Source organism: Martes martes (assembly GCF_963455335.1).
Source record: "Martes martes genome assembly, chromosome: 14".
In the NCBI taxonomy this organism is placed as follows: Eukaryota; Metazoa; Chordata; class Mammalia; order Carnivora; family Mustelidae; genus Martes; species Martes martes.
In genome coordinates, this window is record NC_137902.1 from 9161981 (window position 1) to 9189860 (window position 27880).

Sequence of the window (27880 nt, forward strand, 5' to 3'; positions counted from 1 at the left end):
CCTTATATAGTTCCTAATTCCTAGGTTTCTTCAGCATTCCCCTTTGTGCTCTTTCAGCCTTCCAACAAATGGGTAACCAATTACTCCAAAACAAATACCCCAGGGTTTGAAATACCTAATGCAGACTGTTTTCCTGACTGGACCCTCACAAATACAGCAATCTTTGGCTACCTAATTGGTGAATAATCACATCTTGTTTAAATGTGAATTTCTTTGGTTATTGAGACAAATTAGTTTTTTATGTTTCTTGGCCATTAGAATTTGTTTTGTGAGCTTTCTTTTCTTTACCCATATTTCTTACTTTGTGTTGACTTGGAGAGTTTTTATATTAATCATTTCTATTTTACCTCAAGTTCTTTTTCCAAGTCTGTCATTTGCCTTTTCACTTTGCCCATGGTATCTTTTATCGAACAGGAATATTCTACCGATCTTTTCTTTTTCCTGTAATGACTTGAGCTTTCACATATTTGAAAATCTCCCCAACTCAAGATTATAAAAATAAACACCTTGATATTTTCAGCACTCTTTTATATCTATGTCTTTATATCTAAAATCTTAATACATTTGGACCTTTTTGTACAATTTAACTTACATATACCTGTTTAGTAACTATCTATTTGTATGAAGCAAAGCATACCAGCATACACAGTTGTCTACCAGCTATTCCTGTCAACCCTTGAATTAAAGCTTATTAATTATATTTCATGTGCATTCATTTTTAAAAACATAAATATCATTCTAGGAGCTAATGCACCTCAACAGCTACACTGCTGCAATTCTGAACTATAAAAATAACTTCCAAAGTTATTTCTCAAATGCACAGGACTTTGAAATTAGAACTGAGACCAAGACCCTAAATCAGAGCTTCCTTGAACTGAGATGAGAATCTGAGCAAGGAAGTCAGACAGTCCCTTGGGAAGTGCTGTACGACAACTGGTCTGGAAACTAAAGAAATTTAGAACACTGTAAGTCAGTTCTTTTATATCTTACTAGAGACTGGAGAAATTCTAAATGCCATAAGCATAAACTAAGATAAATGAGTAGCACAGTAGGATATGTTAACACGCCGCTTTTATTTTTAATTTCTAACAATTGGCAAAGCACCCTTTGACAATCTTGTTCCAACTCGGGCTGAGGCTGAGTTCCTCCTACCTCCCCCAATGGCTTCTTCCCTCAACACTGTTCCGGGCATCTGCCCAGATCATCCGAAGAGTCTGAAAATCTGAGCACTTGGTACTACACTGTACCTGCTATAAAGCAAGCGCTTAATACATCTATTTTTGAATGAATAACATTTGTATAAGGACTTCTTTTAAGGGAAAAGAGGCAAATACACCTCTCAAAAAGATTCTTAGCAAACCCTGCACTCCAAATAAAAACTCAGGTGCTATATTATTGTATATAGTGCATGGCAGGAAGGGGCACAATGATACGATGGGAGGGAAAAAATCAGAGCCTGGAGTCACTCAGACCTGACCAGCTCATGCACTCGACTAGCATTGTCATCTTGCAAAACCCATGCAATCTCTCTGAGCCCCATTTTCTTCATCAATGAAATGGATGCAACCCACCCATTCATTGAGGGGTGGAGGCGAGAGATGTAAAGAACCTAGGACAGTACTTGGGACAAAACAGAGATCATCATCTGGAGATTTCCAAGTAAGAACGTACTGTGGAAAATGTAAAGCAAATTAACAACACTGAGAGGGAGGTGGGGACAGAGAAAGAACAAACACCAGAATAAAACAAAACTACACAAAAGCTGTAAGTTGCCACGCTTTTAAATCAGGGGCTTCACAGCGTATGATGACTCCAACCCAGACACTGGTGTTCCCACTACCTCTTTACTTGAGTACTTCTTTATTTTATTTCAAATCTTTTTTTTTTTTTAAGATTATTTATTTATTTGACAGATAGAGACCACAAGTAGGCAGAGCAGCAGGCAGAAGGAGAAGGAGAAGCAGGCTCCCCACTGAGCAGGGAGCCTGATGTGGGACTCGATCCCAGGACTCTGGGATCATGACCTGAGCCAAAAGCAGCCGCTTAACCAACTGAGCCACCCAGGAGTCCCTTCATTTCAAATCTTCACCATCGAAGTGAACGTACTGGATGTTCATGCAAACATGAGCATGACTGCAAACGAATGTCATCTCACAACCCAGAAGCAACTTGGGTTATGGTTCGAATGCGGTTCGAATACCGTTACGGACCACATGGTGATGTGACCCCTTCCACATGCCTTCCTTGTCTGTGTCTCTCGTCCCTCTGTTCTTTCTCTGTCCTCTTCCCTTAGTCAGAGGGCAGACTTCCTTAAAGGAACCTCTAATTTTCTCATTTCTCTCCTCTCATCTTTGTCTCTGCTCTACTTTTAGATTTTGACTTTTTCTTTTGAGTCTTACCATTGTCTTGTGTCCCTTTTCCTATTTGACAGTTCTCTCTCCTGAAATGCCATGTAATCTTGGGCTATTCATACTTTCATAAACAAGGTACTAAAAAACTGACTGGAAGCTCTCCTGAAGATTGGTGGGGTTGCTAACTGCTGGACTTCACTACACAACAAACTCCTCTAGTAGAAATGCCCAGGTGTCAGTACCTACAGCCCTCCTGCCTAGGGTAGGCAGACTCCCATTCCACTACGCCTGGCTGCCCAGTGCTCCAGGACTGGACACAGGAAAAGGGTGCATTCAATGGGCAGATCTTTACTTAGTCCTCCTATTTTCAGTTTCATGCCTCAACCCTCCCCTACTCCCCAAGCACAGAGCCTATTTCTTTTTTTTTTTCTTTTAAGTTTTTACTTATTTAAGTCATGTCTATACCATCATGGGACTCGAACTCATGACCCCAAGCACAAGAGTCATGTCCTCCTCTGACAGAGCCAGCCAGGCACCCTTCACTGATTCTATTTCTAAAGACAGTACACGTGCCATTTCTTGCTGGGATAGTGGAAGGGCAGCTGCCTAAGCCAGATGGAAGCAGGGACCAGAGGCTGTCCCTGACACAGACATCCGAACGTAGTCCCTGCTTTCAGTCCCTCCTCTTGTTGACTCCCCAGAGAGCACCCAGAACCTAGCTCCAGCTGGAGTTGGCGTCGGGGGCAGGACCCTGACCGGCCAGCTCTTCACTGGCCTTTGCTGCAACCTGCTAAGTTATTTTACGTTCCTCCACACACTTCCCATCTGTCTACACTGCAGATTACAGATGTCTGCCAGGTTCATCAAAGATGATTGGAGTGTTTCTTGTTCTCACTTGTTTTTGAGCAATCTGAGATGAAATAAAGGCTGGAGAGTCTTTATGTTGCCATTCTGAATGGAAGTTATGGCCTCTGCCTACTTCTCTGAAGGCAAGCATTTTAAGAATCTCTTTTCTATCCCCTCTAGTAGTAAAGACTAATAAACTACTGGCAAACCAAAACTCTTAATCTTTGACTCCAAGTAAAATCACCCATTCTAAATACTCCAGTAACTGAACCTCACATCTATTACTATATAATCCTATTCCTTCAAACCACGGGTTTGAGATTTACATTAAAGACTTTCAGGAGTATATGCTTTACACATTCTAAAATACAAAGTACTCTGTTACTCGACTTGCCCTCACTAGCTTTTCACTCACAAAGCTCTGAGGTATTTTCCTATTTAATAACCAAAATGATAAATTTGTAATAAAAACATAAAGTTTTTTTAGTTTCTTAATGGTGATAAAAGCCTTACAGAGGGGGGCGCCTGGGTGGCTCAGTGGTCTGGGGCCTCTGCCTTCGGCTCAGGTCATGATCCCAGAGTCCTAGGATCGAGCCCTGCATCGGGCTCTCTGCTTGGCAGGGAGCCTGCTTCCCTTTCTCTCTCTCTGCCTGCCTCTCTGCCTACTTGTGAACTCTGTCTGTCAAGTAAATAAATAAAATCTTAAAAAAAAAAAATTAAAAAGCCTTACAGAGGATTCTCTGAACAGCTACCTTACATCCCGCTCATATCCTGTTCTCTTGCTGGATGTACATGACTGCCATGAGCTGTCATCCCTAACACAATCCCTAAAGAAACCTGCCCTTTACAAGCAAAAGAGAACAAGGAATATTAACATCAACTCTACCACAAGAAGTATCTACTCTCATGTAAAGCATGCCAGTTGGCCACTCTGAAATGTCTTCCCATCACTAGGTTCCATGAACATCCTGAGGGCACACCAGTTCTCCCAGCTTCAACTACCACCCACTATCATCGCAGGTTCCAAATCTCTCCGTTCCTATCTTCTGGCTCCATCTAGTCCTCGATTATTATCACCACAACATTTCCATTTGTTGTTTCCCCACCACATCAAACTCCTCACCCAACATTTTACCCAATCCAGCTCTCCCTGACTCCTCATTTCTTTACTAGAAGTGAACCTACCAGAAACCTCTCTCTTCCCGCACATCCAGTCACCAAGTCCCTTCACGTCTCCTGCTAGCGATGTCTGTCCTTCCTTCCACTGCCACCACCCAGATTCAGTCCCTTAAGCATTGTAGTTTGGGAGCCACTGAACTAATCTACCTGGATCAAAACTCTATCCATGTAAAAAACTTCCTTCACCTTATGTCAGCTTTCTAGATGCTAAGTTCTCACCTCTCATTTACACACACACGCACATGCACACGCACATCATTTGTCAACATGTTATACCCGGACTCCCACCTGCCCTTTTACTTTTTGGTCTGTCGCCATTCGTTCCCGGCAGCTCCACGGAGTGTCCCGGTGCCTGTGCACACCATGCTCTTCTCCCGTGCACGTCTCTGTCCCTGTGATCCCACCCACCGTCCCCCCCATGGCAGAGGATGATCAAGGGTAGTTGGCCACTGACTCCAGGGTCTCTGCACCTAGTGTGGCTTCCCCTGACTTCCCAGTGAAGATGTGAAGCTCGTCTGTGGTTCTCTAACAGCTTTTACACTCCTTTCTCTGCTGACGGCAATAAATATGATGATATTGCCCCCTACGGTGTCAGTGAGACAAGGAGCCTGTGAGGCTCTTAAGGGCGACGACTGCTTCTTGTTGCTCTCACAGCCCCAGGGCCAAGCAGAGTGTGCACACACTAGACATTCACTGCTCACTTCAGACATTCACTATTTGGATCAGACACCCTCGACTACCTCCACCCCCAAACTATAAACTCCTCAGCACCCACAAGCTGAAAACCAAATCCTTTCCATTATTTACACATTTATGATAGAATAATATAAGGTAGAAAGTTAAGAATTACTTGCTGGCGGTGATCACTATACACGGTAGCTAATGACTACATCCAAACAAGGGAGGTGCTGGGACTGGGCTGGACACAGGAAAGAGGCTTCAGGGGCAGGAAAGTTTTATTTCTTCACCTGGATGGTGGTTTCAAGGGAATTTCCCTTAGAATAACCCATTAACCCATAGGTTTGTATTGTGTGGTTTTCAGGGACTGTTTTCTTTTACAGCATAATGTAATTATGTTAGCCAAACTTTAGTTAACAAACATACAGAAAATGGCTACTTACCAAAACAGAACTCAGCCTTTGGCCTTAGCTTAGTTGCATCGCTAACCTAACAAAAAAGAGAAATGTGTCACTCCCTTCTTCATATGCTAGATAACCAACTTTAAATGCATGAACGTGCACATGTATGATTTCCCAATAATGACATGCATTTAGCAAACAGATCTAAAATTAAACTTTTACGGCTACTGAGAAAGAACTGCAAATTAAACACAGAATACGCTCCCAACTGTGAGATGTTTAAAACAAATGATACTTCCATGTTCTTTCTGAATATTTACTCAAAGGAAATGTGAAGAAGTTGAAAGTAAACCATTAAAGTTTTATGTAACACACAGAAAAACTCTTAGTTTAACATAATTTTCAAAATACCCTCAGAATACTCTATAGAAACTATGAATTCTTCCCAAATTGCATATTTCTAAATTACCTGTGAACCTTTAGAGATAATGACTGTGGGTAAGGGGGAGACTGTATTTAACCAAGCCCCCAAATCCAGAAGGTATTAATCTGCAATGAGGAAACGAAACCAAAATGGCACTGGATCCTCTTGTAAATGAGAACATCTTGGGATAATGGGGTCACACTGCTAAATGCAACACACGGCTTTCAGAAGGTGAAACAACTAGTTGCACCTGGTCGCTGTTACCCGCTTTAATGAAGTAGCCTCTTAGAAGCCCATTCATGACTATCACCACCTGCTGCCTGGTGATATCTCATTGCAGCATCTGTTTTGTACCTTCAAAAGGAATTCTAAGTCTGGGGTTCCTGACTGATCCCAACTACAAATTCACAGCTCTGAGTCATACTGGAATTTGTTCCAGGAATAAATTCTGGAAAAAGGAGGCATATCTAACGCAGAGTACAAACTGTACGATTCAACCTTCGGGAAAGCTGTGGGACAGAGATTAAAGTCAACAGAAGTGCACAGAGAAAGTTATATTTTAAAAGGGGAACAGAGGAGTTGGGAGGCAGGTGGCCAGTCAGGCTTACTTGCTTAGTTAATACTTTATTTTTAAAAAGAGCTCCCATTTTTAAAAAGACCAGGCAACAAATAACAGAAAAGATACAAGCATATCGGCAATCTCTCCCTCAACTGCCTATTCCTCATCACTGCACTGAGAGTCAACAACTCCTGGCGGCATCCTTACATCACAGCACACTTATGCTGCAGGCAAGCAAGAAGACAGGGGGGTCTACGGTTTATTTCGCAGTGGAATTTTATGCTTCCTAATAATTATCACTATAGAATTTAAACTCAAGGTACCCTAAAGCATTTATTAAATGTCTTAATTTACAGGGACAACTGAGTTGTTAAACAATAGTTATAGTTAATCAATATTAACAATATTCGTCTTTTGCAAATTAAATAATATGGTTTTAATTAAATAAATAATAATAAAATGTTGCCCTTTAAATATGTAACCTTTTTGTGCACGGGCTGATTCTTTTTGTTGTCGTTGTCAATTAGGACAACATTGAGAACAAAGTACTTTGTCAATAAAACTGTCTGTCCTTTAAACAGAAGCACACTTGTAAACCTGTCTTCTGTTGAAGACCTTTGCTAAGAAATTCCAATACATGCTTAATAGCATGCACATGCATATGACTACAAGCTACTCTTCACATCTCACAACTTAAGTCATCTACAAACATTATTTTGTATAAAAACCCCACAGGTTTAGGTCCTCAACTTCTATCTCAGTTCCCAAAACACCGATAAAATCAAGGGGGGAAAATACCTGAAAATACCAAATCTAAATTTTTTAAAAGAAAAACAGTATTACAAAAATTCCAGAAATATCAACAAACAAGAAAAGAAAAATTAGAAGAAACAAAGTGAAATGAAGGAAAAACCATTGTTTCCTCATGAAGATGGTTCTTATTTTCTTCGAAATAAAACATAAATAAAAAGTCAAAGATAATGGGATTAAAAGTTGGAAACAGTTTAAATAAATACAGACTCAGAAAACATCTTCCTCTGGTTTCCCAAAGATAGAACCTGTTAACTCATCTTTGTCCTTCTGATGCACTTCCAATGTCCTTCTTATGGCCCAATCACAGAAGTTAATGTTAACTTTAGCAATTTGCCATGTACTCTTCCGAATTTTATCAAAGAACTTCCTACCTGTAGTGAGCAGGTACTATTTTCAACATGATATGACCGCAAACCTCATCACTAAATGACACAGAAAGGAAGCTGCTCTTTTGATTATTCATACTCTCATTCCAAGGAATTTTAATTCAGGCATGAATATGAAACAATACAGAAAAACTACCTTTGAAATGTAGGTAAGTTTAATGGCTCCCACACGTGATGATCCAGAAGGTAAGTTCTGGAAACAAATTATTAATATGTAATTAAAATCCAACATTATTAATTTATTTTATATTATAGTGTTCTAAACATACTAGAAAAAGTTAAGAAATTAGATTTTTTAATATCACATTTTACAAATCAACTTTTTTAGTTTAAGTATTTACAAATCAAGTTGACAATTGGATAACAAAACCAAACTCTATTTTGTTCCACCATAATGCATTCTATAACTAAAAGGCTACTTTTATCATTGTGGCCAAACTTTTCGTTAAAAGCCATAAATGCAGGGTTGTAAGACAGTATCATATAGGGTTGTAGTAGAAAACAGTGGTTTGGGAACTTGAACTAAGAACCTAACTATATAGGACCTAAATTTAAAAAGTAGCAAAGAATTTATACTCTTAAGAATTTGAACCATTAATAAAGGTTTGTGAGCATTCTGTAATCAAACCTGTACTTTAATATATCCTGTAATATAACAAACTGGATGGATTATGGAGGGGGAAGATGGAGGCAGGAACACCAGATAAGAGAGTCTGGAAAAAAATAATAAAGAATATAAAGGAAAACTCGACAGAATATTTTAAAAGTAAAATTAAAACAATGTTAACATTGAAAGCTTCCTCCACTGCAGATTAACCAAGATCAACTTTTTAAACCACTTTATGATCATGTACATTAAAAAGAAAACCTTTGACTTTGCTTTATGAATGATTAGGAGGTACCTTTCTCAGACCTCTCTATAAGCTTACTGGAAACAATTAATTATATGAAAGCCGAGACATTTCAAAGACTTAATTAAGATTCCCAAATATAAATACTGGTTATTGTTGACAGGGACAGGTCTTTTCAAAATTTTCACTCCTATGTAATCTGCATTGTTTTGCTTTAAACTATATACTACATTCAAGCTTCTAAATATAAACCATAAATATGTACATAAAATAACATTATAATTTTTAAGGTATACTGTTAAATTGTGTTCTTATATAAAATGTTTCACATTAAGAGGTTGCTTTGTTGTTGTTTTTTAATTTTGGATTAGTCAATGAAATGTTAAAATGCCTTCAAGACCTCCTAACTACTAAGTGATTTTTTTTTAAAACACTACTAACCTTCCATTCAGAAGTGTTATTTTTCTTTTAAATCCTCCAAAAATTTATTCTTTTAACTAGCTTAATACACTTCTAAGCCCTGTATGAGGAAGAAAAATGAGAAGTATGTCATGGCCGCATGACATGAAGGATCATAGATTAAACAGTGGCACAGTATAGGGAAATGTAAGTAGCTAAGAGATAAAGAATATTCAAAATACCTAGTTTCTATGGATCAGTGAGATTACTGCCAAGTTCGACTACAAAAAAGCAGGTTTCAAAAATCTGTTCCCTGACAGTGAACAAGAAATAATCAACTAGTGACATTTAAAATAAAAAGGAAAATGAGCCATTTTTCTTATGAGTTCCTGCACTCCTTTTGCCAAAATACTTCTTTCAAGTTTCTTCAAAGTCACTTCCTGAACAGATACTCAATTATTTAATTCTCCACCATTACCCACACCCTCAACAAAATACAGAAAGCTCCAAATGGATCTCTAGTAAAACACTAGAATGGATTTTTAAACCAATGGTTAGTGGTAAAGAAAGGAAAATAGAGGAAGAATGGCTCCCTATGGACAGGTGAGCTAAACTGATTTTTTTTTTTTTTCATTATCAGGGTTATTATGACCAGCATAAGCATGTTACAGTACCATAACATAAACAACTAGATTGAAGCAGATGGAACTTGTCATTTTTCAGTAGATCAAAATGGTGGTATACTGGCAATTTCATGTGGTTCAACCTAAGGTAATCATCCTAGCAAGACATTTTACTAAAGTTTTCATTAAGAGCTGTAAGTCTTAATACATTTAAAAATGACACAAAGCTAGTATACTAATGGCTAATCTACCAGTTGCAGAGTCAAGACTTTAAAAGATTCTTATCAGTTGGAATGAAGAGTTAAAATTCTTAAGAACTAAATAGAAAGAAAGATTTAAAATTCTGTACTACATTCATAAAAACCAATGTGCTAATTACATCATGGAAATCTGACTTTTTTTTTTTAAGAGTTCATCTATTTATTTGACAAACAGAGATCACAAGCAGGCAGAGAGGCAGGCAGAGAGAGAGGAGGAAGCAGGCTCCTTGCTGAGCAGAGAGCCTGATGTGGGGCTCAATCCCAGGACCCCGGAATCATGACCCAAGCCAAAGGCAGAGGCTTTAACCTACTGAGCCACCCAGGTGCCCCAAATCTGGCTTTTTAAAGAGTTCGTGTTGGGGCACCTGGCTGGTTGAGTCAGAAGAGCACATAACTCTTGATCTCGGGGTCATGAGCTCAAGCCCCATGCTGGGTGTAGAGTTTACTTAAATAAATAAACTTTTTTTTTAAGATTTTAATTTATTTGAGAGAGACAGAGAGAGCAAGCAAGTAAGCAGCAGTTAGTGGGAGAAGCAGACTCCCCACTGAGCAGGGAGCCCAATGCAGCACTCGATCCCAGGACCCTGGGATCATGACCTGAGCCAAAAAGACAGAGCCAAAGAGACGCTTAACCGACTGAGCTATCCAAGTGTCCCAATAAACAAACTTTAAAAAAAAAAAAAACTGCAACTCTTAAAAACAAAATATCAGTTCATGTGAGAAAGATCTAGCTGAGCCCAAACTTTTAACACACACCCTCCCTACGACAGCCACAGGGACCTATTCTCCACACAGGCACAGGCTTCCTTGCGTGCACTTCTTGCCTGTGCTATTCTATGAACACTGGAACACCCACTTCTCCAACTACCGGCCAACATCATATCCACACTCTGGGTCAATTTTGAATGCTACGACCTCCATGAAGACCGTTAACTCGGATTCCAAATTCATGTATCCTTCAGTGTAATAAAAATAGTCCATTTTGTGCTCACCTTCTTCTAGCTCTAAGTGGGAAGTGCTGATAAAAGGATGAACTCTGAGGGGAGAACCTACTATTATGAAGAAAGAGAAACAACCAAGGAGCTTTAAATGCAATTCGGAAGAATCCATATGTGTCAGTCACCAGATCTTGTGAAGAGAGACAAACCAGGAAGAGCACAGGCCAGAACTCTGCAATGGCTTGTGCAGGTGAGGAGAACCAGAAACCAGGATCTAGTACCCAGCAGTGAGAGGGAGTCAAGGGGAATTAAGTTACTTTGCACTTTACAAAAGAGAGTTTGGGAGGGGACTGTGCCACAGATAAAAAGGTGGAGTAATAAAGGGAAGAAATCTGATTTCTATAAAAAATATAAAAATAAATAAACATGGACTTTTGATTTCTGCTGACCTGCTCCTTCTTCCACGGACTCTGGCCCAGTAAGTAAAGGTATTAATCATCGTAGATGCACAGCCAGGTACTACCACCCAAGAAAGGTGGTTACACCCAGAGATAAGGGAGTAAAACAGTGTCAGTAAGCTCTATAAGAATAAGGATAGAGAGTAGACAGTTCCTAGGAAAAAAGTCTCAAAGTCAGCACTCAAATAATCTACACTGAATTAAAATACAAATTATCCTCTAAAATTTGAAAGGCCGTGGCTGGATAAAGGACTAAACTTACTTTCTGGAGAATCAGGGACAGGGTAGGATTAACGGGGAACAGATAAAAGCAAAGAGATTTTGGCTCACAGAAGAAATAATAATGAAAGTGTCTCAAATATCATAAGGACTTTTTCATAATGTGTAATTCAGCCAACAGTTAAAGTGAAGATCAGGGAGAGACAGGCTTCCTGCACTGAAGAGGAGGTGGAATTTGTACTACAGTCCCTGGCAACTTGAATTCTATATAAACAAATACAAATGCATTAGTACGTAAGTATTTTGTCTAACCTGAAGTAAGTACAGGGTGGTAAAGAATATTAGATTGCTTCTCAGGGGGTCTAGTTCCTCCGCGGTGAAACAGAATGGAACCTCCCACCAGTCCCCACCCCTCCCGTGACTCTAAGTTCCTCACCCACTAGACAGAATCAGCTTAGACGTTTGCTAGGGACTCAACCTTGCAACATTCATCCCAATTTGAATGAAGAGATTCACAGAGAGAGAAAACTTAAAACTACTCATTAGATGATCGCTAATCCAAGGTCTTTCACAGATCTTAAAACAGAGATTCTAATTTTTAATTTATGACATTTCCCCAGTGATTTGAAAGGCAACAATAAAATCTAAGTGCATTTCAATCCATGAATGGCATTACACGGCTGACTCTCAAATCTGTCACCACAACATGAAAGGGCTACACGTGTGTACAAGAGTGGCAACTAGCTCAGGTAGTTTCTTTACCAAAAGACAGCGGTCTCTATCCCAGAGACAGTATCTTAAATTTAAATGACTTCAGAATTTTCTACCAGGGACAGCATTTCTCAAGGGGGGTGGGACATATATATGCATGCACAAATAAACTTAGTTTCATCTGAAATTCAAGTAAGACAGCAGGGGTTGAACGTGCAGGACAGGAAGAATGCAGCCAGGAGAAATAAATCTAAACATAGATTGTTTGGGAAAACAAATCCTAACAGCCATACAGTATGTTAGATATATTAATAATTAAAATTCTTGTGTGATTTGAAAAAAGGTAACCATCTGGATTTTACAAACCTGTGGATTATCCATGTACCAAACAAAACTATCTTCTCTGGTATCCAATATGAAGTACCTTCGAAGAAATTTCCCACTGTTTTCATTTTCCTCGATGTCTAGAAAACCACAAATGCGATTCTGACGATCCACATAAGGCATTTCTGAGCCTGAACATTACACTGTAAAATAAAACATTTGACAGTAAGTACTTCTCAGTGGACTTCAAACCTAAAATGTGCTATTTACAATTTGTTTAACAAAGAGCCTCCTTCCCAACATGAGGTGGGGATGTACATGTGGATATGTACAAAGCATGGGCAAAATCATTTTTGAAATTAAGCTTATTGTGAGTGGTTATGAAATACAGCTATACATACTGACTGGAACAAAGAAGAGCGGTTCACCTCCGCTGAATTAACTGACCTACTTTTTTCCCTAAACACACCCAGATGAGCCAAAAAATTAGCTATCCAAACTTCAATTTCCTCACTTATAAATCCAGATAATCTACCTTTCAGATTATTACAGAGTATTTTTAAGTTCATAGAAAAACAATAGCTAACACTTACTGGCCACTAACTAGATGCTAGGCTCTGTGCAAGGAAGGGTCTTTTCCACACGTTTTCTCACTGAATCCTCAGAACAACCCCATCAGTAGGAATCATCATCCCCATTTCACAGGTAAGATTCAACACTCACAACGGAAAGTGACTCTCAAAGATTAGAGAACCAGTAGATAATAAATGAAAACATGAACCCAGATTCTTGGGCTCTAGAGCTTATATCTTAACATTTACACCACACTTTCTCTAAAGCTCTTTGAATTGCTAAAACTAAAATGAATCATAGTAAAATTAATTAACACCATGAAAAAGAGAGATAAGCAGGTATTACGTGCCTCCTGAGAGAAGACACAAACATCACCTATGAAGTGAATATGTAATAAGAAAAAAAAAGTTTTTATCTAAATCAGATCCAGTCTCTAGATCTCCCTATGTCAAACCACCAATTTACAGGAAATAAAAAACACAAAGGAACATAGTAAACTGCACCACAGGGTTTCACTCAGCCAAAGCCAGACTGTGGGAAACAGCAGGACAAACAACCCAATTTCTTCAGTAAATAATTATGGGGAGGAGAAGAGAGAAGTTACAGATTAAGAGACTTCAGAAACACATCATATTCTGATTCTTACAGTACTAAAATTTCTGTTGTACTGATTAGAGTCAAAAACCATGACTTGAGTAAAAAGCAGAGTTCCCAGCCAATTTTCTTCTCTAGAAACGGCACGTATGTGACTCCTTCCTCGTGGATGCAAGCTGCAGACTGTTCCTATTCCGGCTCTTCTAGAGCCGCCACCAACAGCTTTCGGCAGGCTGAATGTATATGCGTAACTAGTTCTTTACATAACGGCTCAAGGTTGTTTCACCCACAATGAAAATTCATTTAGAACACATCCTGATACACTGCGTATCTAAACACTACTCTGTATGCATCCAGAGCAGTAGTAAGATACACCAAAAATTTTTAAACAAAATTATCCACTGAGGTCATGTATGTGTGTTGTTATAAATCTGGCACTTCGAGGAGATAATTCCTTTAATGAACTTACCCAACATTTTTAAAATTTCTAAAATGTGATTAAAACTTGAAAAATTAATACACTATACTAACATACAGGCACACCTCATTTTTTTGTGCTTCACTTTACTGCACTTCACAGACACTGTGTTTTTTACAAACCGGAAGTTTGTGGCAAACCTTACATGGAGCCAGGTCTACTGGCACCAATTTTCCAACAGCATCTGTTCACTTGGTGTCTCTGTGTGGCACACCTGGGTAATTCTCACGATATTTCAAATCTTTTCATTATTATAATATTTGTTCTGGTGATCTGTGATCAGCGATTATGACTCGCTGAAAGTGCAAATGATGGTTAGCATTTTCTTAGCAAGAAAGGGTTTTTAAATTAGGATATATACATTGTTTTCTGTAGACGTAATCCTATTGTACACTTAACAGACTACAGTATAGCGTGAAAGGAACTTTTATATGCACAGGAAAACCAAAAAATTCATTTGACTTGCTTTATTTTGGTATTTGCTTTATTGTGGCAGTCTGGAGCCTAACCCACAATATCGTCCAGGTGTACCTGTATCCGACAGTAAAAACTATCCACCTGAGTGGTGCCATGAGGACAGACACACACCAAAGGAATAGTCCTGAAACCCCAGACAAACCCATACCTATATGGCCAACTGATTTTCAACAAAGGTGCCAACATCATGCAACAGGGAAGATTTGACCCTTCTTCACACTACATGAAAATTAACTCAAAATGGATTAACAGTCTGAATGTAAGATAGCTAAAACCATACTTTAAGAAAACATGGAGGCTGATATTCGCGACCTTGAATTTGGCAACGAATTATTAGATATAACACCAAAAATATGAACAACAAAAGAAAAAATAAGCTAAACTGGACTTCATAAAAACTAAAAGCTTTTTTTTTTTTTCTTTGAGAGAGAGAGTGTGCAAGCAGGGTAGGGAAGGGAAGAGAGAAACTTAAGCAGACTCTGCACTGAGCTGGAGCCCAACACTGCGCTCAATCTCAGGACTCCAAGACCACAACATGAGCTGAAACCAAGAGTCAGATGCTTAGCCCACTGTGCCAACCAGGTGCCCCAAAACTAAAAGCTGTTTTGCATCAAGAACATCAAGACAATGAAAAAGGAACCTACAGAATGGGAGTAAATATTCACAAATTACGTATCTGACAAAGGTCTAGTATCCAGAATATATAAATAGCTCTTACAATTCAATAATAAACAATCTAAATAAAAAATAGGCAAGGACTTGAAAAGACACTTTGCCCAAAGAAGATATACAAATGGCCAAACAGAACACAAAAAGATGCTCAGTATCACTGGTAATTAGGGAAATGTAAATCAAAACCACAGTGAGATACCACTTCATACCCACCAGGACGGTGATAATTAAAAGAAAGGAAAGTAACAAGTGTTAGCAAAGATGTGGAAAAACTGGAACCCCTCACACTGTAAATTGGTACAAGAGCTGTGTAAAACAGTTTAGTAGTTTTTCTAAAGTTGAACACAGAAATACCATACAACTCAGCATTTCCACTCCTAGATATACACCCAAAAGAAGTGATAACAGCTACTCATAAATATTAATAGCAGCACTGTTCACAATAGCCAAAAGTGGAAACAACCCACATGCTTGTCAACAGGTGAACAGTTAAACATGTGATCCATCCAACACAATGGAATATTATGCAGATACAGAAAAGAATGAAGTACCGATATAATAATCCAATAAAAAGTCCAGAATATTTTATAAAAATAGAGAACATAATATGTATTTTATGATATATACTGAAATGCAAATGACCTAGAAAAACCCAATCTATGGGGCACCTGGGTGGCTCAGTCATTAAGTGGCTGCCTTTGGCTCAGGTCTTGAGACGTCCTGGGATCTAACCCCGTGTCAGGCTCCCAGCGAAGCAGGGAGCCTGCTTCTCCCTCTCCCTCTGCCTGCTGCTTCCCCTACTTATGTTCCCTCTATGTGTCAAATAAATAAATAAATAAAAAGCCAAATCTTTTTCCCAAAGATGGAGTAGGATTACTTACACTATTTGATTTAAAGACTTACAAAATTGCTATAGCAATAAAGACAGTGTAGGACAGATCGGGGAAAAAAAAAAGAAGAAGAAGATAAATCAGTGGAACAGATTAGAATCCAGAAACAGACTCTTACATATATATTGTCAGTTGATTTTCAACAAAGATGCCAAGGCAATTCCACAGGGAAAGAATAGTCTTTTCAACAAATGGTGCTAGAACAATTAGGTATTCATGTGGGGAAAAAATGTAACAAAATTAATCACAGACCTAACACAAAAGCTACAACAATAAAGCTTCTAAAAAATATATAGGAGAAAGTGTTCATGACCTTGGGATAACACAAAGATTTCTTAATTAAGACACAAAGAGGATGAGCCATATAGTAGTTATTATATTGGACTTAAAAAAATTAAAAACTGCTCCTTGAAAGACACTGTTAAGAAACCAAAAGACAAGTCACAGGATGAGAAAAATATTCAGTACATATATGTCTATCAAATAACTGATATCGAAGAACAGGCAAGAAATTATTATAATTCAATAATAAGAGAAGTGACCAAACAGGAAAATGGCCAAAAAGATCTGAAAAGACAAATAGTAACAAATAGTCAATGAAGAGTAACACAAAGAGTAAAAGCACATGAAAAGATGTTCACAATCATTAGTCAGGAAAGCACTGCAAATACAAACCATGAGATACCACAACAAACCTAATAGAATGGCTAAACCAAAAACAAGCCAAAAAACAACACCAAGCCTGACAATATCAAATGCAGACAAGAATGTGGAACAAGTGAACTCCCTCTCTTATGTTGCTGGTGGGAATGCAAAATGGTACAGCAATTTGAACAGTTTTCACAGTTTCTCATGAAGTTAAACATACCACTACAATATGACCCAGCAATCCTACTGTGAACTGAAAGCTGTGTTCGCACAAAAATCTGTACAAATGTCTACAGCAACATTACTTATAACTGGTAAAAAGCAGAAACAACCCAAATGTCCCTTGACCCATAAACGAATAAACTGTGGTACAACCAATATGATGGAACACTGCTTACCAATACAAAAGAACAAACCATAGATACATACAACATGGATAAATCTCGAATCTACTGTCACTAAGTGAAAGAAGCCAGACCAAAAAGGCTATTGGGACAGGGAACAAATCAGTAAATGAAGGGAGGGCCTGGTAATTTTTGTAGTGATGGAACTGTTCTGCATCTTAATTGTGCTGGGATGTATCACTATGCAATGCATTCATCAAAACTCAGCCCCATACACCACAGAGTAAACTCTACTACATACAAGTTAAAAAAACAAAACAAACTACAGTGCTAAAAAACAGATGAGAATTGCTAGGGCGTGAGGGGCACCTGGGTGGCTCAATTGGTTAAGTGTCTAACTCTTGGTTTCGGCTCAGGTCACGAGCTCGAGCTCTGCATGAGGCTCCCTCTGCATTCAGTGGAGTGTGTGCTGGAGATTCTCTCCCTTGGCCCCTCCCCCTCCACTCTCTCTCTAAAATAATAAATAATAAATCTTGGGGAAAAAAAGAATTGCTAGGGCTTGGGATAAGGAAAAGGATCACAAAGGAACATAAATCAAAATTTTTTGATGATGTAACTGTTGTGTATCCTGATTGTGATGGAGCTTATACAATTATATGCACATGTCAAAACTTACAGAACCGTGCCCTAAAATGAGTAAAACTTACTGTATGTAAATTATACATCAATAATCCTGAATTTTAAAAAGATACCATATACACTCACCAGATGGCTAAAATTAAGCTAAATGACAACATGAAATGTTGTCAAAGATGTGGCGCATCCAGAATTTCTGTACTGTTGATGGGAATATAAAATGATACAACCACTCTGGGGAAAGTTTTGGCAATAAAACCAAAATAATACACCTAACCTCTGACCTAGCCATTCCATTCCTAGGTATTAATGCAAGAGAAATGAAAACATTTATTTATGCAATGACTAATTCACTAATAGAGCAGTTTTATTTCTAATAGCCTCAAACTAGAAACAACCCAAATGTCCGTCAACACATGGAGATAAATAAAACGTAATTTGTCTATACAATGAAATACATTCTACTGCGTAAAGGAACTACAGCCACATGCCACAATATAGTCAAAACTCATCAAACTGTAAACTTTAAATGGATACAGTTTATTGTATGTAACTTAAAGTTCCAAAAAGTTAATTTAAAAAATCCAGTAGCAATAAAAAATTCATTGATAAAACTGACCGTGCATGACTTTTTTAAAAAAGCTTTTGCATGGCAAAAACCTGATAAGCAAAGTCAAAATCGGTAGAAAATATTTACAACTTACATCATCATAAAGGGCTAATCTCCTTAACATTTAAAGAGCTTGCAAAAAAACGTGAAGGGAATTATATCAGAAGTTCAAGAGAAAAATGGGCAAAATGCATGAACAGATATTCTGCAAAAAAAGATATAAAAATGGCCCTTAAAGGGGCGCCTGAGTGGCTCAGTGGGTTAAGCCTCTGCCTTCAACTTGGGTCATGATCCCGGGGTCCTGGGATCAAGCCCCGCATCGGGCTCTCTGCTTAGAGGGGGCCTGCTTCCTCCTCTCTCTGCCTGCCTCTCTGCCTGCTTGTGATCTCTCTCTCTGTCAAATAAATAAATAAAATCTTTAAAAAAAAAATGGCCCTTAAAAATAAAAAGATGCTTGACTTCATTCATAACAAGAAAAATCTCAAAATAACAGAGATACAGTAGGCATTGCCACTGACACCATAAAAAAAAAGGCAAGCAGACTTCATGTGCCTAAGAACATGATAGCACTTACGAAACACCTCCGAAAATAAAATGCTTGAATCTGACCCAAACCTCTAGATCTAACTACCAACTGATAGGGAACACAAAAAACTGGGAGAGAATATGTTAAACCATACTACGTATATCCAAATAGCAAAATCCAATCTCTCACTCTTTCTCAAGTAAATAAAATCTTTAAAAAAATTTTAAATAAACTTTAAAAACACTGACATATTTAAGAAAATTGATATCGGGGGCGCCTGGATGGCTCAGTCGTTAGGCATCTGCCTTCAGCTCAGGTCATGATCCCGGGGTCCTGGGATCGAGCCCTGCATCTGGCTCGCCACTTGGCAGGGAGTCCACTTCTCCCTCTCCCTCTGCCCCTGCTTGTGTTCCCTCTCCAGCTGTCTCTCTCTCTGTGTGTGTCAGATAAATGAATGAAATCTTTAAAAAGAAAAGACAACTGATATTAGGATACTGCCTAACTGTATTAAGAAAATGGGTCTTTGTTTTCAGTGTGATAATGTTATTACGGTTATGTCACCAAGAAAATGAATCCTTATCAGAGGTATCTACTGATACATAAAGTAGTATCTGCATAATCTAGGGGTAGGGAATGAAGGAGGCATGGCCTGGCCTGATAGTTGTTGGAACTACTTGATGGGTACTATAGTTATGCAATTCTAGACTTCTGTGGATGTTCACAACCCTTCATAATAGAAAAAATCTATGTTACAGAGATACCACTTCTCACCTATCAAACTGGCCAAAAGTCAAAAGCTTGCCAATACACTATATTGGCGAGGTTATTAGAACACAGGGACTCTTACATTGCTCATGAAAAGGCAAAACGGTGCAACCCTACTGAGATGAATACAGCACTATTTAACAAAATCACACATGCATTTACCGCATAACCCAGTAACCCCACTTGGTATTATTAATTCTGAAAGCATTTTCAGTTTCAGTGTTCATAAACTAAACGAAGTCATGTTCGTATCTGTTCATGCATTTTGCCCATGCCCTAGGTGAGCTCACCTGTTTACAAAAGTCTACATACAGATGGCTTCCAACAGCTATCTCCAGCCCTGGACATCCAGCTGAACTGCAGACTCATGTATACAACTGTCTACATATCTACTTACTTATCTAACAGACATCTCAAACTTAAACAAACAGCATCAACCATTCCCCTTAGAAACCTGTTGTCTCCGTCTTCCCCATCTCAATAAACAGCCACTCCCTTCTTCCAGCTGTTCAGGCAAAATATCTTAAGAGTCAGACTGGAATGAATCTTCTTTCTCTCTCATTACACATCCAACGGATCAGCAAATCCTGTTGGTTCCATCTTGTAAACATCCAGAATCCCACTACTCCTCATCACTTGCATTGCTGCCGCTCTGGTCCAAGCCACCACCAGCTCTCAATGAGATGACCGTTCCTTGCTTCTGCCCTTGCCCCCTTCACTCTATTCTCAACACAGCAGAGTGTTTCCATGAAGAATATATTTAAGTGTTTATTCAGTAAACCTGTATTACTACTGGCCAAGCACTGTTCCAAATATTTACATATTAGCTTAATACCTAGAACAACTCTACAAATGAAAAAACAAAGCACAGGGAATTTTAAAAATTACTTGCCCAAGGTTACAGGTTTAGGAAATGGCACAGCTCAGATTCAAACCAGAGGAGTCTAGCTCTTCAATACTAGGTAATGTCACTCTGCTCAAAACTCTTCAACTTTACTTACTAGAATTACCGAGGGATTGTTAAAAATCCTGATGCCAAGGTTGGACACCCCCTATCCCAATTAAATCAGAAACTCTGGAGATGGGGGGTGCCTGGCTGGCTCAGTCAGAAACAGAGATGACTGCTGAGCTCAAGGGTTCTAAGTTTGAGCCCCACGTTGAGTGTTTAAATTATTTAAATAAATAAAAATTTAAAAAAAAAAGACACTCCAGAGATGAGATCTAGACATTAGTACTTTTTTCAGTCTCCCCAGATTAATTCCAGTGTTCAGCCAAGTTTAAGAACCATTGTTTCAATGTGATCTCATCTCATTCAAGTAAAAAACCAAAGCCCTTACAAAGACATACAGGCTTCACCTACATGCCCCATACCTTATCCCAGTCCCCTCTTGGTCACTCATCTGGCTACTGGACTCCCTACTATGTCAGACAAGCTTTCCACTCAGGGCCTTTGAACTCAAATATCACTTTCTCAGAGAAAGAGTGACACCCTATCTTGACACCATCTAAAATTGCAAATGTGAACTGTACTGCTGTAGTGTCCTGTCTCCCTTTCCAACTTTATTCTCTGAGGCATTTGGGGCTAACAAACAATATCATTTACTTATTTACCTGTTTCTTGTCTGTTTCCCCACACTCGAATGTAGGCTCCACAACCTACAGTGGTTTTGGGGGGGGGGGGGGTTTACTATTGTTTCTTCAATGCTTAAAACGGTGCCTGATACATGGAAGGCACTCAATAACTATTTGTTGAATGAAGTATTAAGGAGCCCATAATGATTCCAACAAATACTTTCTTCCTCCACAATGGTTTTATTCAAGTATAATCAGCACAGAGTGTTATGTTAGTTTCAAGTATACAATATGGTGATTCAACAATTCTGTACATTCCTCAGTGCTCATCGCAGTAAGTGTACTCTTGACGCCCTTCACCTACTTCACCCAGCCCACGCCCACCTCCCCTCTAGCAACCAGCAGTTTGTTCCCTGTATTTAAGAACCTGGGGTTTTTTCTGTTTGTCTCTTTTTTCTTCGTTCATTTGTTTTGCATCTTAAATTCCACATGAGTGAAATCATACGGTATTTGTCTTTACCAGACTGACTTATTTCACTTAGCATTATACCCTCTAGATCCATCTGTGTTTTTGAAATGAATATTAATATTTCAGTTTCTAGATAGAAAGCTGCTTTTTCCTCATTAGACAAGAAATCCTTTAGCAGATTTAACTGACTGGTTTGCTTAGCCGATGGAAGGTAAAAGTTTCAAACACTTTATTTCTATTTGTATTTACATTTTTAGTAAAGCTGGTATGAGGCAAGAATAGATAAAAGTGTATTAGTAAAACCTTTCCCCAAATGTATCCTCACTCTAAAGTATAGTTAGATCATACAATCAGTCATCAATTAACATATTCACAGTTAATACTTCATCAGTCAGGACCCAGGAAGTAAGCCAAAAAATCAAAACAAAACAAAAATCACGGAGACACAGACAAAAAAAAAAAGGAAAAATTAAATTCTGCACAGTGAGACGGTACTAGGCGCACCGGGCTTCACTATTATTTTTAACCAGTGTTGAGTGGGACTAGCCTTGTTGTCCCAAATTTGCTATCAAGCTCAAAGCTGAGGATATACAGACATCAAGGATCAAACATCTGGGAAACCCAGCACTGACACCCCTTCCTTCACACAAATATCCCTAAGGGCTCTGGCACCATAATCAACACTTTACCGTCACTTGATAGAAACATTTGACAAAAGAGAGGGAAAAAATTTGAAGTCTTCCAAGTCTTCAGGGAGAAGACATGGAAAGGAAGGAGGTATTCACCCCAAAACAATGGCAGGAGCCCTCTAAGAGAATCACCAAGAAGAGTTTTCAAGAAGGAGAGACTGGCATCCCATTCTTCAGTTCAATGTCTACTTAAGAAGTAGACTGAGTCTGATCTGTACCTATTTGAGCAGGGGGACAAAAAAAATTAACAAGAAATGTAAGAGCACAAAAAGGGGGGCAGATTTATGCAGCTAGCACACCACCGCTTGGCATCACAAGGAAGTGCGTTTCCAGTGGGTTAAGTGGAAGCTGCAGGAGGTAGCTAGACTTGAGCTGTCTTGCCGTTATCAAAAAATCTGGCTGTGGAGAGAAAAGATCCCCAAAGTACCTCACCCCCACACACTCCTAGGAGCCAGGGGGTGGGACTGACAGGTCACGGACAAGGAGGTGGCCATATAGGCCCAGAGCAAATTTCAAATCCAGGAATTAGGGGCACTGGGGAGTCTCTCTGTGAGAGCTCACCAAAAATTCCAGTGCAGACGCCCATCAGTGGACATCAATGGCTTGCCATCGCTAATCAAAAGAGGGCTTTAACAGCACCCGGTAAGACAGACACGCCCTTTTCCATGTTTCTTCTTACAAGTCCCTGACCAAGTAGATCCCAGAAGAAGAAAGAGAAAGAGGAATTCTGGGAGCATACCACAATTCCTCCCCAGTCCAAGTATTTTAAGTAATAAGGGCCTGACACTGGGGTAGGGGAGGAACTTGAAATTGACTAGGAGACTGAAAGTTTAAAATGAAAGAGAGGGGCGCCTGGGTGGCTCAGTGGGTTAAAGCCTCTGCTTTTGGCTCAGGTCATGATCTCAGGGTCCTGGGATCGAGCCCCGCATCAGGCTCTCTGCTCAGCGGGGAGCCTGCTTCCTCCTCTCTCCCTGCCTGCCTCTCTGTCTGCTTGTGATCCCTCTCTGTCAAATAAATAAATAAAATCTTAAAAAAAAAAAAACTGAAAGAGAAAGACTGGAGTTTTAATAGCTTTAATAGCTGTAAATGATGGAAAAGCTATCATTTGTCCGTGATATGATGAGTGGGGAGAGAGGGGAAAGAGGAAGACCCTACGTATCACAGTTCAAAGCCGTGAATGGTGAAAAATAAAATTGTCTTCTGTTTGTTTTCACCAAGCTCAGACTACTCAATAACCTGATGATACAGAGAACATCATCACTGCCCTTAGTAATGAGAGGAAACACCAGACATGAAAATTCCCATGGGGGATTTATTGTACTGGGTAAGATGCTACATTAGAAGTCCTCTGAGATTGCTTCTAGTTCTAAGTGCCTGAGATTGTCCTTTCTTCAAGAGATTGTCCTTTCTTCACAGAATCCAGAGTTCAATGGTTAAACTGTAAGAGGCTAGACTATATAAAAGGGTAAAACCATAACTTTTTAAAAAATAAAACTGTCAGACTGACAATAGTAAGATTTCCGTAGGAAAAAATATTTAAGACTCAAAGGTTTATTTAATGCTAAAAAATATCCCAACTGATACTGATTTTCTTTTACAGTCAAAAGACATTTCAATTCAAATTCTGATACAAAATCCTCAAAAACACTCTTTCCCTGCATTCAAAGCAATCAACTAATCAAAAGGCTTATAAAAATAAATACCAAATGTGTTTGCTTAAATATCTTCTAGGAATTAATTATAAGCTGAAATATTCTTTATTACATAGCAGCTACTAGGAGAAAATATTACTCAGAGTTCAATGGTTTAATGTTACTCATTAAGCATAACTGAGTCCTACTGCTATAACAAGTATCAACATGAATTTTTATTTTTAAATAAAAACATCCCATATTTTTATGTTTCTAAAAATAATTAAGCATTACAGATAAGCATCTAAAACCACCCAAAGTTTCTGCCCTAAGAATTCTTTGACACCATGTTAACAACCTTTCTAAGTGCTGTGTACCTACAATGGTTAAAATAATTAACTCAGTTTTAATATTTATTTCCTACTGAAACCATTTTGTTATATTATTGCAGATCAGAAATACGAGAATCTAGAAATTTAAAATCAAAATTTAATATTTTTTTTAATTTTTTTAAAAATTTATTTATTTGTTAGAGAGAGAGCGAGCGAGCACAGGCAGACAGAGTGGCAGGCAGAGGCAGAGGGAGAAGCAGGCTCCCCGCCAAGCAAGGAGCCCGATGCGGGACTCGATCCCAGGACACTGGGATCATGACCTGAGCCGAAGGCAGCCGCTTAACCAACTGAGCCACCCAGGCGTCCCTCAAAATTTAATATTAACAAAAGTAAAATGCTCAAGCATGTGAAGAAGTAGTACTTCTATATTACTTCAGCTCAAAGCTGAGGCAGTTACCACTACTATGGCATTTGAAGTTTTCAATCTCATAAAAGCAGAGTGTTAACTGTTATCACATCTGAGTAATTACTATACTGTATTCAGAAAATGATCTCTCTTCCATTCTTAAATGACAGAATTATTTAAACAAGAACAACAACTTAACATCTAGCAATATTTCAATATCGAAGTCTAACTTAAATTACACTAATAAATTATTTCATAGATTTCACTCTGGGTTACAAATTATCATACAGTCAAAATAACAGGAAGTTTTATGGTAAGACTATAAGAACTTTGAGGCTTAAGTGAGTCTTTCTTTTTTGTTTTGTTTTTAAGCTGCATTAGACATTTCTAGAGGAAAAGCCTCTACAAAAATATAAAATGTTTCCATCTTTCCTAAATATTTTCCCAGGAGAATTCAATATTGCCACATCCTATACGTTAACAACAAACACGGGAGGACTGCCCATAGTGGCTTTTTAAAGAAAATATCCCAATGCTATTCTTAAAGTCCTTAAACATTTCTAAAAAGGTCCTTCCGGCTTATGAACTCATAGCAGTTTCCTAACAATTGTATACTTATCCTGTTTTACTGTCTCTGCAGGATTATGACAAACTCAAATTGACATACCAACTCTCTTTCCTATTTTGCTACATTGCTAAAACAGGAGAATAAAAAGATACAAACCTGTTACTTCCCTCCTCCCCAAAGCAACCATAAAACTAGTAACTAGCAAGATAAAGTGCCATATGAAGCCGTTTCAGCACATATAAATCACATCTTCTTAAGTCACAGAAGTTACCCACTACTTAACCACAAAAAGCAAATCCAAAGCTATATCCCTTGATATTCCTTGATATGGCTCTCTCTTCAAGAGAAACCCATCAATGGATATTCTGTGGGGTTTATAGCACTATAAAATAAATTAACCATTAACTCAAATTCTGCTAAGCTCAGACATTCTTGTTTAAATATATAAATATTCTAAGATGTAATCTTCCTTGGGAAGATTTGGTCAAGATGAGGATTATTTAAAGAAACTCTATTTGGGGAAATATTTTTTTGCCACAAGTGTATTAATACGAAAATGAGGAGTATGAACCGTTACAGGCATTTTAGTCAGAATTAATCTATTTTTGAAATAATAGTTCTTCAAGTCCTTCACATTGTGAAGAAAAACGTAGCTTTACAGAATGATTTTCTTCAAGTTTTTCTCCGATTCATATAAAGCTTAGCCAAATTTCGCTGTAAAGTGTTTCAGTGGCATTAAACTCACATAGAAAGTATGCAAGCTGAGTCCTTGGCGGGGTAATAAAGCAGACTGATCAATAGTTCTAAGATAAAAGACAATGGTTATAAACCTCAGAGAGCACTACTTGTTCCAGTCATTAAACACACAGGAAATAAGATTTTCTAGTTAGAAAACTAATTCACAAAGGCGATGACTTCATTAAAGCAAAGAAAGTCCTGCTGAAACAGACAACAATCAATCGTAAAATAAGAAAGCAAGTAGTATAGGGCTGGTAGGTGAAAAGGGAGAGAAAAATGGCACAAATTGCGTGCATACTTCTTCCCCGAACCTCCTCTCAGATCTGCCCGCCCCCCCCTCCCCAACAGAACAATCCAGTGCCCCGCGAAAGGCAGATGCTCTGTTTTGGGACTCAGCATAACTAGAATTCGACAAAGGCAATAAATGCTATAAATAACAAGACCGTTTTCACTCTGACAACACTTTCCCTTCTGATGATCTATCCAGGAGGGTCAACAGAAAGCATCTGAAATAAACCACAAACCACTCAGGACCTCCCCAAGGCGCTGCAGCGGGCAGCTGGCCACGAGGCTAAAAGACCAGGGTTCTTTCTGCTCGCCTGCCTGGTCCTACCTGCGTGACCTTGGGCAAGTCACTTTCAACGCTCGCACTGGTCATCTGCACCATTAAGGTGCGAAGGTAAAGCATGATTCTGTGGCACAGGGCGGAGTCGACTGCTGACTCCGCGAGCCCTAAAGTGAAAGCGCACGAAGACGTTAGAGAACGATGCCCAAGGCAGTGGAGCCCCCCGGGGCACAGCCCTGGAGTCGAGCCACTCCGACAGGCGTCGCCCGCCGGGAATCCCCGGACAGCTGTCCCTCGCAGGGCGCCCGGGAGCAGCGCGCGACCGTCCTTTCCTGCAGAGCCCCCGACCAGCTCGTCGGCGACCCCGATCGCCGCCCGCCTCCCCGCCCTCCCCCGCCGGACGCCGCCGAGGGCTGAGGTCAGGAAAACAATAAAAAGGAGTCGCGGGAAGAGGACGCCGCCCCCTCCCGCCGCCCCGGAGCCCGCGAGCAGGTGAGTCGGCGCCGCGGCCTCGCCCAGGTGCAGCCGCGCGCGGCGGACACTCGGGGAGAGGGGCCGCGGGGCAGCCCGGGACCCTGCGTCGCCCGCCGCTCCGCACTCACCAGCGCCCGCCGGCCCCTCGGCGGACGCGCGGCCGCCTCCCTGCTCGCCTCAGTCGGCGCGGCGCTCCCGGAGGCCGGCCCTGCCGGCCCCGCCCACCCCGCCCCGGTGCGGCCGCGCTCCTCACGCCGAACTTCACGTTGGCCCTCGACCCGCCGCACCCGCGCAGCCGCGGCCCCGGCTCCCACAGGCACCGAACTGCCGGAGTGGCGCCCACGACGGCCCGTCCACACACTGCGCACGCGTGCCCGCGCCGCCTCAGCCCCCAGACGGCCGCCGAGATTCCGGAGCCGGCACTCCCAGCCCGCGGAGACTACAAGTCCCGGCACACCCCGCGCGGATCCCCGCGGCGTGGCGGGCCGGGCATCGGGCGTCTTCCTGGTTCCAGAGGAGGTGGCCTCGGCGCGTCGGGGCGGGCTGCGCGCGGAGCTCTGGGCCCCTGCGCTGCGGCGCCTCCTGGGATTGGTAGTCTTTGAGGATGGAGGGGCTTGGTTCGGAGAGGGGCGGGAGGAGGGGGAGGAAATGGGGGTTCTCTGATGTCATCTCCTAGAGCTTCGCGGCCCAAGAATCTTTAAAAATAGGCTTCGTTGGTTTGCGGATAATTCGTTTGCGAGCTGTTCCATAATCGGTCCGGGAAGTATAAATTCGCAGGCTCCTGTGTGACCTGAAGGAAAACG

The 27880-nt window shown here is 40.0% G+C and overlaps 1 protein-coding gene across 4 annotated transcripts in view; it reads right to left on the bottom strand.

The window, feature by feature from the left end:
- PLEKHA1 (pleckstrin homology domain containing A1) overlaps positions 1–27518 on the bottom strand; it is a 54939-nt gene extending 27421 nt beyond the window's left edge. Inside the window, exons 1-4 of one of the 4 annotated variants that reach the window (XM_080822847.1) lie at positions 27331–27518; positions 12463–12623; positions 7774–7830; positions 5498–5543 (exon numbers count right to left, since the gene is read on the bottom strand). In XM_080822847.1, coding sequence (XP_080678973.1) covers positions 5498–5543; positions 7774–7830; positions 12463–12603 — 244 coding nt within the window. In that variant the 5' untranslated portion in view covers positions 12604–12623; positions 27331–27518. Of the gene's footprint in view, positions 1–5497; positions 5544–7773; positions 7831–12462; positions 12624–27205; positions 27301–27330 lie in introns of those variants that run through there. The other 3 variants (XM_080822846.1, XM_080822845.1, XM_080822844.1) reach the window with 3 other exon arrangements.
- Between the last annotated feature and the right edge of the window lie 362 nt (positions 27519–27880).